Source organism: Cicer arietinum, chromosome 2, assembly GCF_000331145.2.
Source record: "Cicer arietinum cultivar CDC Frontier isolate Library 1 chromosome 2, Cicar.CDCFrontier_v2.0, whole genome shotgun sequence".
Classification (NCBI taxonomy): Eukaryota; Viridiplantae; Streptophyta; class Magnoliopsida; order Fabales; family Fabaceae; genus Cicer; species Cicer arietinum.
The window spans coordinates 4,715,732-4,730,473 of NC_021161.2; the positions used below are offsets into that span (position 1 = coordinate 4,715,732).

Sequence of the window (14,742 nt, forward strand, 5' to 3'; positions counted from 1 at the left end):
CATGAATAGCGTCTAATGGAATGGAACGTGGGATCATACTATACCTGGCTATTTCACATGCACAAGGTAGACCATGTGTTGTCCTAATTGTGCAACGACACTCAGTCTGATCAATACCTACATACTTCACGCAGTCATACTCTGCCGCAATGTGATCAATTGCATTTTTTGACACAACACCACGCAAATTCGCGTATAATTTGTTACTATAGTGATGCACCTTTTGAATGATGCTCTTTTCAAATGATGCTATTATCTCATTGTGTTGTAATACAATCATGCTATTGATGGTTTCCCAAACACTGCATATATCACCAATACTATCTTGTAATATCATTTTCAAACTCCATCAATGAACGTATTTGTCGCGTTCCATCAATGTCAAAAGATGTTGTATTTCTGTTCTATTATCTCTAAGTGATGAACGATATGCTTGACGTGCATTGTAAACTTGTTTTATTGTCGTCAAACTTTCAATGTTATGATCACTCAATGTCATTAAAATGTCTTTTGGTTTTACAAAGTTCTTTGTCATATCACCAAGTACATTTTTCTCATCTTGAGACAATCGACCTAAGAAAGAGTGATCAATCAGTTTTTTGGCCAATTTGTGGTTATGGAGACCACATATTACATGCAAATACCATCCATCATCAACATTTGATCGTGTTCCTCTCAATCTAAATGGACAATCACATTTTCTAGTCCAAGTACTCCTCGTAAGATTAGGATTCTTCCAAGGTCTATATTTACCACTTCTTTCACAACTAAGAATTAATTTTGTCTTTGTTCTTGGTCGTGTTGTCGCAGTTTCAGATCTAAAAATCACAACAACAATTTCATTTTCCCTTCCAACATTTCTAGCCCATTTCAATAATTCATCTCGTGTATCGAACATCATGCCGGTGGTAAACACATCAGTCAAATCAATCATAACAGGTTCAACTCCGTCATTCATAGCGTCAAAATTAGGTTCCACATCATCACACATTTCTTCAAAATCAGGATCCAAATCATCATACATTTCTTCAAAATCAGGTTCCAAACCTTCCAAACCTTCATACATTTCGTCACTGTTGTCTCCCCCTTCATCCATTTAACTGCATCCAATAAATTACATAAATATAACAACATAAAAATTATTAACTCTTAAACACAATGAACAAAAAAAGAATCCAAATTTTATCACCTTTACGTGAACTGAGAAAACGTATGTGTACGTGAACTCAGTTCACGTATCACATACGTGAATTGAATTCAAGTAAACATACGTGAACTCAGTTCACGTATGACTGAGATTTTACAAATTTTCATCCTATACGTGAACTCAGTTTACGTATGTATACGTGAACTCAGTTTACGTATGTATACGTGAATTCAATTCACGTATGTGATACGTGAACTGAGTTCACGTACACATACGTTATCTTAGTTCGCGTAGGTAACATGAATTTTAAAACTGCATTGATGTACGCAAACTTAATTGACGTACGTTTACGTAAACTTAATTGACGTACGTTTACGTAAACCTAATTCACGTAGAATCAGAATTTTCATAATTTCATCAAGTACGTAAATTCGTTTCACATAGACGTACGTGAACTAAGTTCACGTACGAAACCCAGATTTGGAAAGGAAAAAAAATCAGCTATAAAACACAATAAAATACATACCTAGTTGATTTGAGTCACTATAATGATGAAGATGATGAAGATAGAAAATGAGTGGTTAAGTGAATATAGAGGGAAGGGTAGTTTGGGTATTTTGGGTTTTAAAAAAAATTGAGGGGTGCGGGAAGCAAAATGAGGGGTGTGGGAAACAAAATTGTATGGAAAATTGTGAAGTACATACTTTGATGTGCGTAATCCAAAATTTATCTTCTCTCTTCTATTTTTTTTCTTTTTCTATTCTTCTATATTTTAGAATATTTAGATATTGTTCTAGTTATTTTTATAACACTTAATTAATAAAATTTTAGGAGAACAAAAATTATAATAAAAGTGTTTGAAATTGATTGAAACGTCTTGGCATATGTCCCACATGGCTCAATATGGTAAGGTAAGAGGGATGTCAAAACTATATATATTGACTCTAGTTCTTTGTTACAAGATGCAACCTTGGAAACTTTAAATTGATATCTAACTTAATTTCTTCTTCTCTTATATTCTTAGAGTATTATGAAATGTAGTTTAGGTATTTTTTTAGAGTGCAAGTGTACTCTGATCGTGATTTTTCTCTAGTTTTAGAGTTTTTCACGTTATATTCTTTTGTTGTGATTGTATTCCTTAATTTTTCTAAGTTGTGTTTCTCCTTTAACCGGTATAAGAAGCTTTAGTTTATTGGCATATTAAACTCTTAGTATGTTTGTCTAATCTTCTACATTAGGAAAAAATTGTGATATTATGAAAATGTTATTTTTGATAGGTTTTAGATGAAAGACAAAGTATTTTATTGGTTCTTTGTGACTCACATCTCTTTCATGCATGAGAGTCTACCTAGTGTCGTTTACGATCAACATCACATACAACTACTATATATATAAGTTTTTCAAGTGTCTTGAAGTTGAACATAGAGATAGTTAATGGTGGAAGAATCAATTTTGCTTTGTGAAAATTTCATGTCAAGGATGTATTGATTTAAGCATAATTACATAAGACACATAATAGAAACAATGCTATCAATAGTCTAGATAAACCTATTTTTATAAGATTTTAAGAGGTATTTATCCTTTATTTTATCGTATTTTATAGTATTGATTTCAACTTCTTATTTATTCATTTATTTATGATATTTGCAGAATTGATCAAAGTCAAATTGGTCAAATCTACTTAATTTTTAGTGCAAAAAAATATCAAGTTTAATATTTTAATTAATGAGTACACGAAGTAGGTTTGTTTCACACTTCAAATGTTGAATTTTCTGATAACAAAATATTGCAAAAGAATTAGGATCTTCTTGGTACCATAAAGAGCATAAACGAGAAACAAAAAAAATGAGTCACACTAAAAATAGAATCAGAGAAGCAAAAAAAATTAAAGAGAAAATAAGGAGAAACAACTTGGAAACTTATTAGTGCTTGTGAATCTAGAGTAAAATATCTTAAATTTTGGAGCAAAAGAATCATACTTTTTTTTAGGGTTTTATTTCTTTTTCCTTTAATTGTTGACTAGTGATTCTGAGGGAGCGCGACATGTAAAATGGGTTAAACATCAATGATTTTTACGAGATTTAGACACCACATCTCAACTCAAAATCTTAAAGAATTAGGTTTATGGATCATTCTCCTTATATATCCAATATTTCCTCTATTCCTAGTTAATGTGAGACTAACCACTCATAATTGAATTCCAACAGTGTATACCTCAAATTTCCAAATATCACATCTATTTTTCACTTCCTATCAATTCAACGACATATCACATTTATTGTATCATTCTTTTTTATCTATTTATCTCTCAAGGTGTATGCACCTTATGGAATGTACAACAAACATTTTTCTACTTTTTTATAATGTGTTCTTGTAAACTATGTTTATCAGTATATATAATGAAAATGATAGATGCATGGTAAGGGAGGAGGGAGGTCAAAGTTATACACATCTTTACAAAATACACCAATAAAAAATATTTTAAGTTTGCATTCAGTTTTCTACTTTTCTCTCATTATCTTGTCTGACAAGAGTATGGTGTAATGGAGTTGTGGCGTGTCTAAAAAAAATGTGTTGTAAATTTTTTTACATAGTATTATTTTTTGTTGTCATTACAACAACCATTTATTTTTCTACTTAAGTTCTCCATGTAGTTTAATTAAGTACTATCAAACACAAATTAGATTATTATCAAAGAGAGAAAATAATAGTGAAATTGATTGAAGATCCAAATACTTTATAGAATATGAAAACAAACTATACATATATAAAGAAAGATTAACAAAATTAAGAGATTACAAATCTGCTTGTCTATCATTTAGTTGTGCTTACCAAATTATATATTTTAGTGTATAGATCCTACAACAATTGTGGGATACAATAGTTGTAGAAACAGATAGATTTAGAGGAAAAATGATCTCTTTAGATCTAACTATTCTCGTAGATGTTGCACCGTGTAGCTAGCTGTTGTGAAGGATTTAAGCCTATAAATTTCAATGTAATTTTGTTTTTATATTAATCTAAATATAATGACTCAATCAACTCTATTGTAATTAACATGTACAAGGTGTACTCTCTTTTGGAAGATAGTAGAATATTATATATTATATATTAAAAATATTATTCATAATTGTGATTAAAAATAATTAAGATATATAATTTTTTATTATTTAACTATTTCAAAATAATAGATTAGCGATCATAAAAAATGATCGCATGTGTACACATTTTAATGTAGTATATATTCATATATTTTAATTAATAATCAAACTCATAATGCATAATAATGTAAAATATAATGATTGTAAACTCTAATTAAAAATACATAGATACCATATGTTTCAAATTTATTGGTTTGTTTTAGACTCGTGGATGAGGTCTATTAGGCATTATTATTCACTTATACAAGATAATATACTTATATTTCTCAGAATATGTTCCTATCAAATTAACTTAAAATATCTAGATTTCTATGCATTTATACTTCATGATATAAACTTGATGTTCAATTAAAAATCATTTATATTACTAAAATACAATTCAAAAATTAGAGTTAATTAATAATGAGTTGAAGTTGACATTTAGCCACGACAACAATAAAACAAATTCAATAAGTAGCCAAATAAAGACGACAAGAGTTGTTGATGCGTGCAATAGTACATAAGAAGAAAAATCCATGAAGCTGTGTACATAGAGATTAAATCATTAAACAAACAAATTATGTTTCCGTCTATAAGAATGAAGAGTTGCTTGTTTCAAACTTATCTTTGGAAATTGATTTTATAACATAGAAAAAAGTAAATTATAAGAAATAAAAGTTACATTTATAATCCCGTATACACGCTTTTTTGTTTTTTGAAATCCCATATATATACACTTAAAATATTGGATTACTGGCTACTAATATAAAAATATACAAGATATAACGATATAATGATTAGCCTTTTAAAAATACATAGAACTCTTAAAAGATGAATATTTTTTCCGTGTGCATGTGCCCTTTTGCTCTTCACACTTACCATATCTCACAAGATATTTATTTATCTTTAAAACTGAAAACAGTTGTAACAGTTGAAGTCTAACACTTTAAATGACTAAAACTAGAGTTTGTATTATTCAAAAGAGAGAGAGAGAAAAAAAATGCTAATTAATTAAGCTTCTTTTGAAGTTTTACCTAACTAATGCATATGCTCCCATTTAAATAATTTAAATAAATAGTAACATAAAACAAGTTAGGCACAAGCATTTTAATCCCTAGTTTACTCTCTACTCACTCTTCTCTATGTATATATACAATTATCATATATATAAGCTAAGTCCTTATTATGCAATATAATACAATTAATTAACATAACTATTTTGTTAGTCGCAAAGTCTTATAGCAACAATAATAGTTACACACTTTTAACTAAACCATAGTCACATAGACATATAGCGTTCAGCAATAGCAATAGAAGTACCTTTTTCAGTTTCATTTCATCACTTTGCATGTTATTTTAGCTCCCAATTCCATGTAATTACTTTTTCAACCCTCCGTTCTCCCAAAAATGACCAATCAAAGTGAGAATGAAGAAACCATACTCCAACTTTCCAATTTCCAAACCTGACTTCCTTCCTTAATTCTCCACTCATTTGCTCCATGACACATATTTTCTTCGCGATATATATATAATACATTTAAAGATTTAGATCTTCTGCAATAGTTAAATTGTTGTAGTCAATATAAAGTTATAAAATTTGAGAAAGAGAAAACTCAAATTCAATAACTCTACAATGTCTACAGTAATATGACTATTGCAGAAGATCTAAACAATAGTTGAATTTTTGTTGATTCAACAATGCATTTAAATTTTAACAATTCTAATGCTGTTGCACCGTATACAACATTGAATTAAGAGGCACCAATATATCTTTTGGTGTATAATGAAACACTCGTAGACACATATCACACCTTTTTAGAAATTCTAATAAAGTTTCTTCAAACAATAATAGAAAATTCTAAAAGGAATAATACCTATCCATCATCCATGAGTGTTGTGAGTGAGAGAAAGGGGAAGGGCTTGCTCCTTCCTCAATCCATGGAACTCAAGCTTATAGTAGTATATATATTATTTATATATATATAGGAGTGTTAATATTATTATTATATGTCTGTGACTTTGTGATTTCTCACAGACCCAAACTAAGAGCAGCTTTCACGTCTAACCTCCATGCAAAACCACCACACTCTAATCTCCAAACATCACAAGGAACCATTTTCGTAAACTTTTCGTAACGCCACGTATACTGTAACCTCACACCACAGGTGAAAGCTGGGTAAGAATAACACCATGCAACACTCTCCTTCACCTTCAACCAAACGACAAACTCACGCTCTTTAATCTCGTCGTTCACTACCACCATCCTCTTGTACGCGTCGTTTACCCATAAAACTCGGTAATAATCGTCTGTTACAAAACACGGACACGTGTCCGTTTCTAGAATCTTCTTTTTATCAAATTCCGTACAATTTAACCTTCCTTCGCACGTACCTGTCACGCTCTCCACCGTTATCCACGACTCCACCACCGTTTTCTCCACCGGAGAAACCAGATCTAAAATCTTCCCGGCGTCTCCGTTTTCCAGATCCGGTTTCGGATTATCTAAGATCTGAATATTTTCAACGGTTAAGTTAAGATCGACGTTTTTACACCACAAACCACCGGCGAGAGGAGTTTCTTTTTCCGGCATCAACTGTAACGTAACAACCGCGACGCTATCCATGTCTTCGGTTGTTTCCACCACTTTTTCCGATGATTTATCACCGTTCTTTCTCACCTCGTTTCTCCGAATCCTAACGTACTTTCTCTTTTTTCTTTTACCTGGAGAAACACTGTTGTTTTGGATTGTCGGAGTTCGTTCTCCGGAGGTAGTTGAGTTTCCGGCGACTGGTTTTGGTGCGATCGGTCGGAAGCGGAGCATTATTCCGTTGACGATTTGATTATCGTTGATGGATGAAGCGTTTCTTCTGCTGCACGCTCCCACGCTCCACACGTGTTCAGCATCCATGACGGTTTCTATTATTTGGGAAGAGAAGAGCGATAGCGATTATTTCTTTGTTATTTATTTTTCTTTTGTTTCTGTTTCTCTCTCTATTATGGTTGGTTGGGTTTACTCACTCATTCCTCACTGTCCTTGGAGCGGAAACGATAATGATAACGGCAGCACGGTGGCTGGCTCACGAAATACCACGTGTCTAGGGCAACTCTCTCAAACAGTACTAAAGTTTTTTATTTCTTTTTTAATTTTTAATTTTTTTTTTTTAAACTTGCATGCTTATTCTATTTTCACTTACTAGTATTTGAACAGTAGTTTGTTGTACTGTAAATATATATAATATATATTTAATTAGAATTAACTAAAGTTTGTAAATGGTTATGGTTGGTTTGTCAAAATACATCTCAAGTGTATGGATAGAAAAATTAATTAACTAATTAGATAAAAAGCACATCTTTGAAGATAGCAGTCTTAGATTAGTAGGTGGAAGAGTCCAGGTGGTAAATAGACAAATATGTAATTATTTTGTAAATAGTTATCGAATTTTAAAATCTTTTTCAATTCAAATTGGAATATTATTTCATCTTTAATTAAATTATATAGCGCAAATTAGTACCATAATTAAGAATATTCTAAATTAATTAATTATTAGATTTAGAGATATAAACTTTTGCTCTTCGAATCTAATGGTAGATAAAATGTTGTATACTGTAGTTTAATAGAGGATGTAAATAGCCATAGTTGGTTATAAGAGTCAAAAATTGTCCGGATGGTCATTAGAGCCTTAATGAGAAGCTAATACCCTAACTAAGGTAGGTGGTTTAACACAAAAAAGTTGTACTCAATTATTCAAAAAAAAAATTAATTATGTAATTTCTAGTTGAGATGTTGTTAAAATGGTTTAATATGACGATGAAATATAATTGAAAAAAAAAAAAGATGATTGAGTGGTGTGTTGTTTAAAAATAGAGGATGAGAGTGATTGAGAAGATTATTTATGTAATTGAATATGGGAAAAAAGTTGAAAAAAAGGAAGAAAATAATAGTTAAAAGGACACGTGTTAGATGTAATGGGAGAGTGCATCAAGAAAAGTAATGTTAAGAAGGTGATTGGTCTAAAAAAAAATAAGAATTCGGTTGGTGTGGGAGCCACAAATAAAGTGGCGTATCTGGGAGGCATAGATAGATGAGGAGAGTTGTGATTGGTCCCACGATGAAAGGGAATAGCCAATGAGAATGGAGAAGGTGTGCAGCACTTGCTGGAAAGAAGGGGGTACGTGGCTTCTTTGCAGGGAGCAGTACTGCAACAATATTCTCTCCCTTTGATGTGGAAATCACTTTTCTAATGCTGCAATTTCGATAAGGCCTACACGTACTCTCATTTTATTTGTTCTTCTTAATAACAACGTTTGCCATTGTTATCACTTGCATCTAGACGTCTAACTTTCCTCCTCTCCTTTGCTTTTCCATATTTTTAAATATTAAAATGAAATTTTCATTTTTAGTTTTTAATTTAAGGTTTTTATTTTCATTTTTATTTTTATTTAAATTGAAATATTTTTTTATATGAGATGTTATAATTATTATTGAAAATTCATGTATTATTGCAAAATTTTAGTTTAAACTCAGTGCATAATGTTCAACTAATAATATCGATAGGTTGCAAGTTGCTTTAAGACTTAAAATGAATTAATACACTATTTAATTTATGTCATTATGAATTCACCAAATATAAAATATTAACACGTAAAAATTATTTAAAATAAAATAATAAATAATATTTAATTTTAATTATTTTCAAATAACTAAAATATTATAAAATTATATCTTATTTAATTATAATAATTTTAGTAATAGTGATTTAACGTGGTAGTTATGGAAGATAGGAATTGTAGTAGTTATTAATCGTCAAAAGAGGTTGTAATGATGAAAATAGACAATTGATAGTTGGAGGTGGTGGTTGGAGTGTGACCAATGATGACTGCAACAGTGGACGGTGGTGGAAGATGGTGGTTGGAGGTATGTGATCAGTGATGGCGGTCAAGTATCGAAGGTGGGTAGTTGATAGTGGTGGCGGTTGTTAGAGGTGGATAGTCAATGGTGTTGGGGTGGTTAGATGTGTGTGGGTGTTGATGATGGAGGTGGTCCGCTATGGTGGTTGGTAGTGGTGGTTGTTGGAGGTGAGTGGTCAGCGTTGGAAGATAATGGTTGGAGGTCGTGGTATTATTGTTTTAGGTAGGGTGATTGGTGGTGATGGCGGTAGTTAGAGGTGGGTGATTGGTGGTGTTGGCGATGCCTGAAGGTGATAGTGTGTGGTCTATGATTGTGGCGGTCGTCGAGTGGTCGGTAGTCGATGATTGTTGGAATAATGCTAATATCTAATTATGGTGATATATTAATTTTAAAACAAAAATTAAAAAATAAATGAGTTTGAAGGAAAAATTATTTTGAAATTCAGTAAAAAAATATCAACTAAGCTCCATTTTACTTGAACATGTTTTAGTCTTAAGGTTTAAATTATTTATAGACAATTATAAAATGTTTATTGCTTATTTATCTTTTGAATTACAATATTTAAAAAAATGTTATTTTATATAAGAAAATATAAAGTAACTATTTAAGAAGTTAAATTTTATTGATAGTTGCTAAGGATAAATGTAATAGTAAAATAGACTACACTAAACTTTATATGTCCATGTTAAGGCTGAACAAGCCAAGCCCAAACGAACGTACTTGACCGATCCATAAACAAAAAGGGAAATGGGTGGACGGTTCAGAAGGTTGGAAGGTCGAGTATGTATAGTTGGATACGGGCATGTTGAGACAAAATCTCTCAAATGATTTTAATGATAACAGAATTACTTAAGAGATTATGATTGTGGTTAATGACTAACATGTGCTCTTGAGTGTATTCATATAAGATAATAGGTTATTAATCATTAAGGCAAAAAGAAGAAAAAAGTGATTATGGCCTGAGGTTGGAAAACCCTCGTGAGGATGGAAATTGCTGCATGCGCGAGGATGGAAATTGCTGCAATATCTCCAGATCTGGACAATCTGATTTCTCACCAGAATAATTGTGTTTATTCAATTGTATATCAATGTCAAACATGAATAAACAAAGCATTCAAAGTAAGAGTCAAAAGGTCAAAAGAAAAAGGTGAATATGGCTAGATCTAGTATGTAAAGGAAAGGCTAGCAAAAGTGAAAGCAACCTATCAAGCATGTGCAAAGGTCAAGATCTGAACATTAAATGGGCTTGCACGTTTTAATTCATAAGGAAGTCAAGTTAGCAAAAGGCAACTTGAAACAAGCCAAAAATGGAAGATCACATGTTGCTGCCAGATCTGATCCTCGGACTGAGTATGACAGCCCTATGTCATAAAGTGGCTTTTTCTCTCATGTCCACATCACCTCAAAAGATGAAGCCAACCTAGACCTTAAAGACTTCGAAAAATGCAGCTCAGAAACAGCCTTGCACTCTGATTAAAGTGAAAAAGCAAGGACATGTCAAGATCAAAGACTATGCCGCAAGAGGATGGTTCTGCCTAAGCCTAACAAGCTGAGTGGCAGTTCTGTAATTTTGATGAAAACCTTGGATCCTTTGAAAATGAGCTCCAACGGTCATCAAGGGCTTGGATCTCTATAAAATGCATACAAGCTCTCCATTGGAAGACACACAACACACTTGCATAAAAAGATCAAGCATCTTAAAGCTTTCAAGAAGCAAATCACATCCTCCCTTATTACTTTCTTTGATCCTACACTATATCTTTGTATATCTTTTGAGAAAGTATTAAGTATCAATCACTCTCATTCTACTTTGTAATTTCCTAGTGAGTGAAGCTTGGAAATATTTGGAAATTGATTGTAAGCTTGGTGAAGCTTGATAATACACGGTTGTAATCATCCTCGGGTTGAGGATTGATCTGTTTTGAAAGTTAGTGAAATCTCACAAGGGTGTGAGGACTGGACGTAGCCATCTTTGGGTGAACCAGTATAAAATTGTGTGTGTGTCCCTCATATTCTGCTCCTACTCTTTTACTCACTTAAAAATTGTTTTTAACAGCAAAATCCCTATTCAACCCCCCCAGAGGATGTTAAACAGAAGAGGACAGAATAGAGGACCTCCTCAAAAAGAAAAAATTGACAAGAGTCAAATAACTTGTTATGGATGCAACAAGATGGGACACTATAAAACTGAGTGTCCTCTCAACAAAAGGAACTCTAGAAAATTCCCATACAAAAACAAATCCATGATGATCACTTGGGATGATAGTGATGAGTCATCCTCGGAGCAAGAAAAGGAAGAAGAGGCCAACCTATGTCTCATGACAAAATCAGAAAATGACAAGGTAAGTATTTCTGATCTATGTCCAAATTGTGAAAAATTAGAAGTTGAATTTGATAGCCTTTTAAATGACTCATACACTTTATCTCAAAAATGCATGTTTCAAAAAACCCAACTTGTTGAGATAAAGAAACAAAATGAAGAGCTACAGAAAAAGAATGATGAATATGTTAAAATCATTCAAGAGTTGCAGCAATCTCACTTTCAAAATTCTGAGAAACAAAAAATTCTTGAATCGCATCCTCCTGACGAGGATACAGAAAAGGAAATTTTGTAAACTGAGGTTATGGAACTAAAAAATGATATTTCCAACTTTGTCAAATCTACAGAAACATTTCAAAAGATAATGGGGTCCCAATCTGGAATATTTGACAAGGCTGGAATTGGTTTTAAAAGCTCTCAAAAACAAAAATTATATGAAAACTTTTTCTTGCCTAAAAAACGAGAGGATAGGCCTAAATGCACCTTTTGCAAAAAACTTGGGCATACTTCCAAAATCTGTCATGCTAAGAAGAAAGCTAACAATGAAAAGGCAGCATGCTCATTCTGTGGTAAACATGGGCACCATGATTCTATTTGCCATCATAAAAGGAATATCCTCAAAAGAGGAAAAACTAACCAACAAGGACCCAAAGCTATATGGGTACCTAAGTCTCTTTTAAACTCTAAAACAGGTTCATCCTCTAATCAACAAAAGAAAGCCTTGGTACTTGGACAGTGGTTGCTCAAGGCATATGACGGGAGATAAGCACTGCTTCATGTCTTTGGAGATAAAGGATGGAGGATCAGTCACATTTGGTAATAATGATAAAGCTCAAATAAAAGGAACAGGTATTATTGGTAAGAATAATTCTGCAAAAATTGAAAATGTTCAATATGTGGATGGCTTGAAACATAACTTGCTAAGCATTAGTGGTTTTGAAGTTATTTTTAAGCCAACTCTATGTGAGGTTAAACACTCATCCTCGGGTAGAGTTTTCTTTTCCGGTTTTAGAAAAAAGAATTTATATGAACTTTATCTTGATGATTTACCTACTGAATCTTGTTTTGTTTCCATTGAAAAAGATAAATGGATTTGGCACAAACGAGCCGGTCACACAAGCTTAAACACTATTTCTAAATTAGCAAATTTAGAATTAGTAAAAGGTCTTCCAAAAATTAATTTTGAAAAAGACAAAGTTTGTGAAGCTTGTGTGAAAGGAAAACAAGTTAAAAGTAGTTTTCACTCTAAAAACTTTGTTTCAACAAATCATCCTCTTGAACTCATTCACATTGATCTCTTTGGTCCTATCAAAACTCCAAGTCTTAGTGGAAAAAGATATGGCTTTGTACTTGTTGATGATTTTTCCCGTTTTACTTGGGTTCTATTTTTAAAACACAAAGATGAAGCCTTTGAGGCATTCCACCATTTTTGCAAAAAGATTCAAAATGAAAAAGGTTCAAAAATTGTCTCGGTGAGAAGTGACCATGGAGGTGAATTTGAAAATGAATCTTTTAAAAATCTTTGTGAAGAAAATGGTATTTCTCACAACTTTTCTTGTCCAAGAACTCCCCAACAAAATGGGGTTGTTGAAAGGAAAAATAGAACTTTACAAGAAATGGCTAGAACTATTTTAAATGAAGCCAACATTGAAAAATATTTTTGGGCCGAAGCCATTAATACCGCTTGTTATATTTCAAATCGTACATCCATTAGAAAAATTTTGAACAAAACTCCATATGAATTATGGAAAGGGAGAAAACCAAATATTTCCTATTTTCACATATTTGGGTGTTATTGCTACATTCTAAATAATAAAGAAAATTTGGGAAAGTTTGATCCAAAATCCGATAAAGGAATTTTTCTAGGATACTCCACAACGTCAAAAGGTTATAGAATATATAATCTTAGGACTCAAACTGTGGAGGAATCCATGCATGTTATTTTTGATGAGTTTGATGACTTGTGTTTAGAGAAAAAGGATAAGGATGAAGAAGATGAAAATACATCCTCACAAGTACCCGGTCCTCACGCAGAGGATGAGTCTGATCCAACCTCTCAACAACTTCCAAGAGGATGGAAAACAGTCACGCATCATCCTCTAGATCTAGTCATTGGGAATACTGAAGATGGTGTGAGAACCAGAAACTCTCTAAGGGAAAATACTTCCAACATGGCCATGATATCACAAGTTGAACCCAAGACAATTGATCAAGCTATTGGTGACAAATCATGGGTTGAAGCTATGATGGAAGAACTCTCACAATTTGAAAGAAACAAGGTATGGAATCTTGTACCCCATCCTCTGGACAAATCTGTTATTGGAACTAAATGGATATTTAGAAACAAACTAAATGAGGATGGAGAAGTCATTAGAAATAAAGCAAGACTAGTGGCACAAGGGTACAACCAACAAGAAGGAATAGATTATGATGAAACGTTTGCACCCGTAGCAAGACTTGAAGCAATAAGAATCCTCTTAGCTTATGCTACTCATAAAGGTATAAAACTATTCCAAATGGATGTGAAAAGTGCCTTTTTGAATGGGTTCTTAAATGAAGAAGTGTATGTTCATCAACCTCCTGGGTTTGAGGATGAAAAACGACCAAACCATGTGTTCAAACTCTCTAAAGCTCTTTACGGTTTAAAGCAAGCTCCTAGAGCTTGGTATGAGAAGTTAAGTTCTTTTCTTAAAGAAAATGGATTCATTAGAGGACAGATTGATACTACTCTTTTCAAGAAAACACTTGAAAAAGATTTATTGATTGTTCAAATATATGTCGATGACATTATATTTGGATCCACAAATGAAAAAATGTGTGAAGAATTCTCAAATCTCATGCAAAGCGAGTTTGAGATGAGTATGATGGGGGAATTAAAATTCTTCCTTGGTTTACAAATCAAACAACGAGAGGATGGTATTTTTATCTCACAAGAAAAATACACCAAGGATTTGCTCAAAAAATACAACATGAGTTCTGCCAAGAGTATGGGAACTCCAATGCACCCATCCTCCTCACTCCACAAAGATGATGAAGGAACTCCTATTTCTGAAAAGGAATACAGAGGGATGATAGGATCCTTGCTGTATTTAACAGCAAGTAGACCGGACATAGTCTTTGCAGTCGGTCTTTGTGCAAGGTTTCAATCCTCTCCTAAAGAATCTCATCTCACAGCTGTAAAAAGGATTTTTAGATACCTTGTTGGTACTATAAATCTGGGAATTTG

At 32.5% G+C, this 14,742-nt stretch overlaps 2 protein-coding genes across 2 annotated transcripts; both read right to left on the reverse strand.

Moving 5' to 3' along the window:
- Positions 1-349: 349 nt before the first annotated feature.
- On the reverse strand, positions 350-991 carry LOC101508604 (uncharacterized). Its single transcript, XM_004489563.1, has one exon. It carries the CDS (start codon positions 989-991, stop codon positions 350-352), a length of 642 nt encoding a protein of 213 aa, XP_004489620.1.
- A 4,460-nt stretch (positions 992-5,451) lies between these two features.
- Positions 5,452-7,472, reverse strand: LOC101497905 (uncharacterized). The gene has a single exon (XM_004489529.4). It carries the CDS (start codon positions 7,193-7,195, stop codon positions 6,317-6,319), a length of 879 nt encoding a protein of 292 aa, XP_004489586.1. The 5' UTR covers positions 7,196-7,472; the 3' UTR covers positions 5,452-6,316.
- Between the last annotated feature and the right edge of the window lie 7,270 nt (positions 7,473-14,742).

Bases quoted from the DNA above. Each gene is read 5' to 3' on its own strand.
- LOC101508604 (XM_004489563.1), bottom strand. From the start codon at position 991: ATGTGTGATGATGTGGAACCTAATTTTGACGCTATGAATGACGGAGTT.
- LOC101497905 (XM_004489529.4), bottom strand. From the start codon at position 7,195: ATGGATGCTGAACACGTGTGGAGCGTGGGAGCGTGCAGCAGAAGAAAC.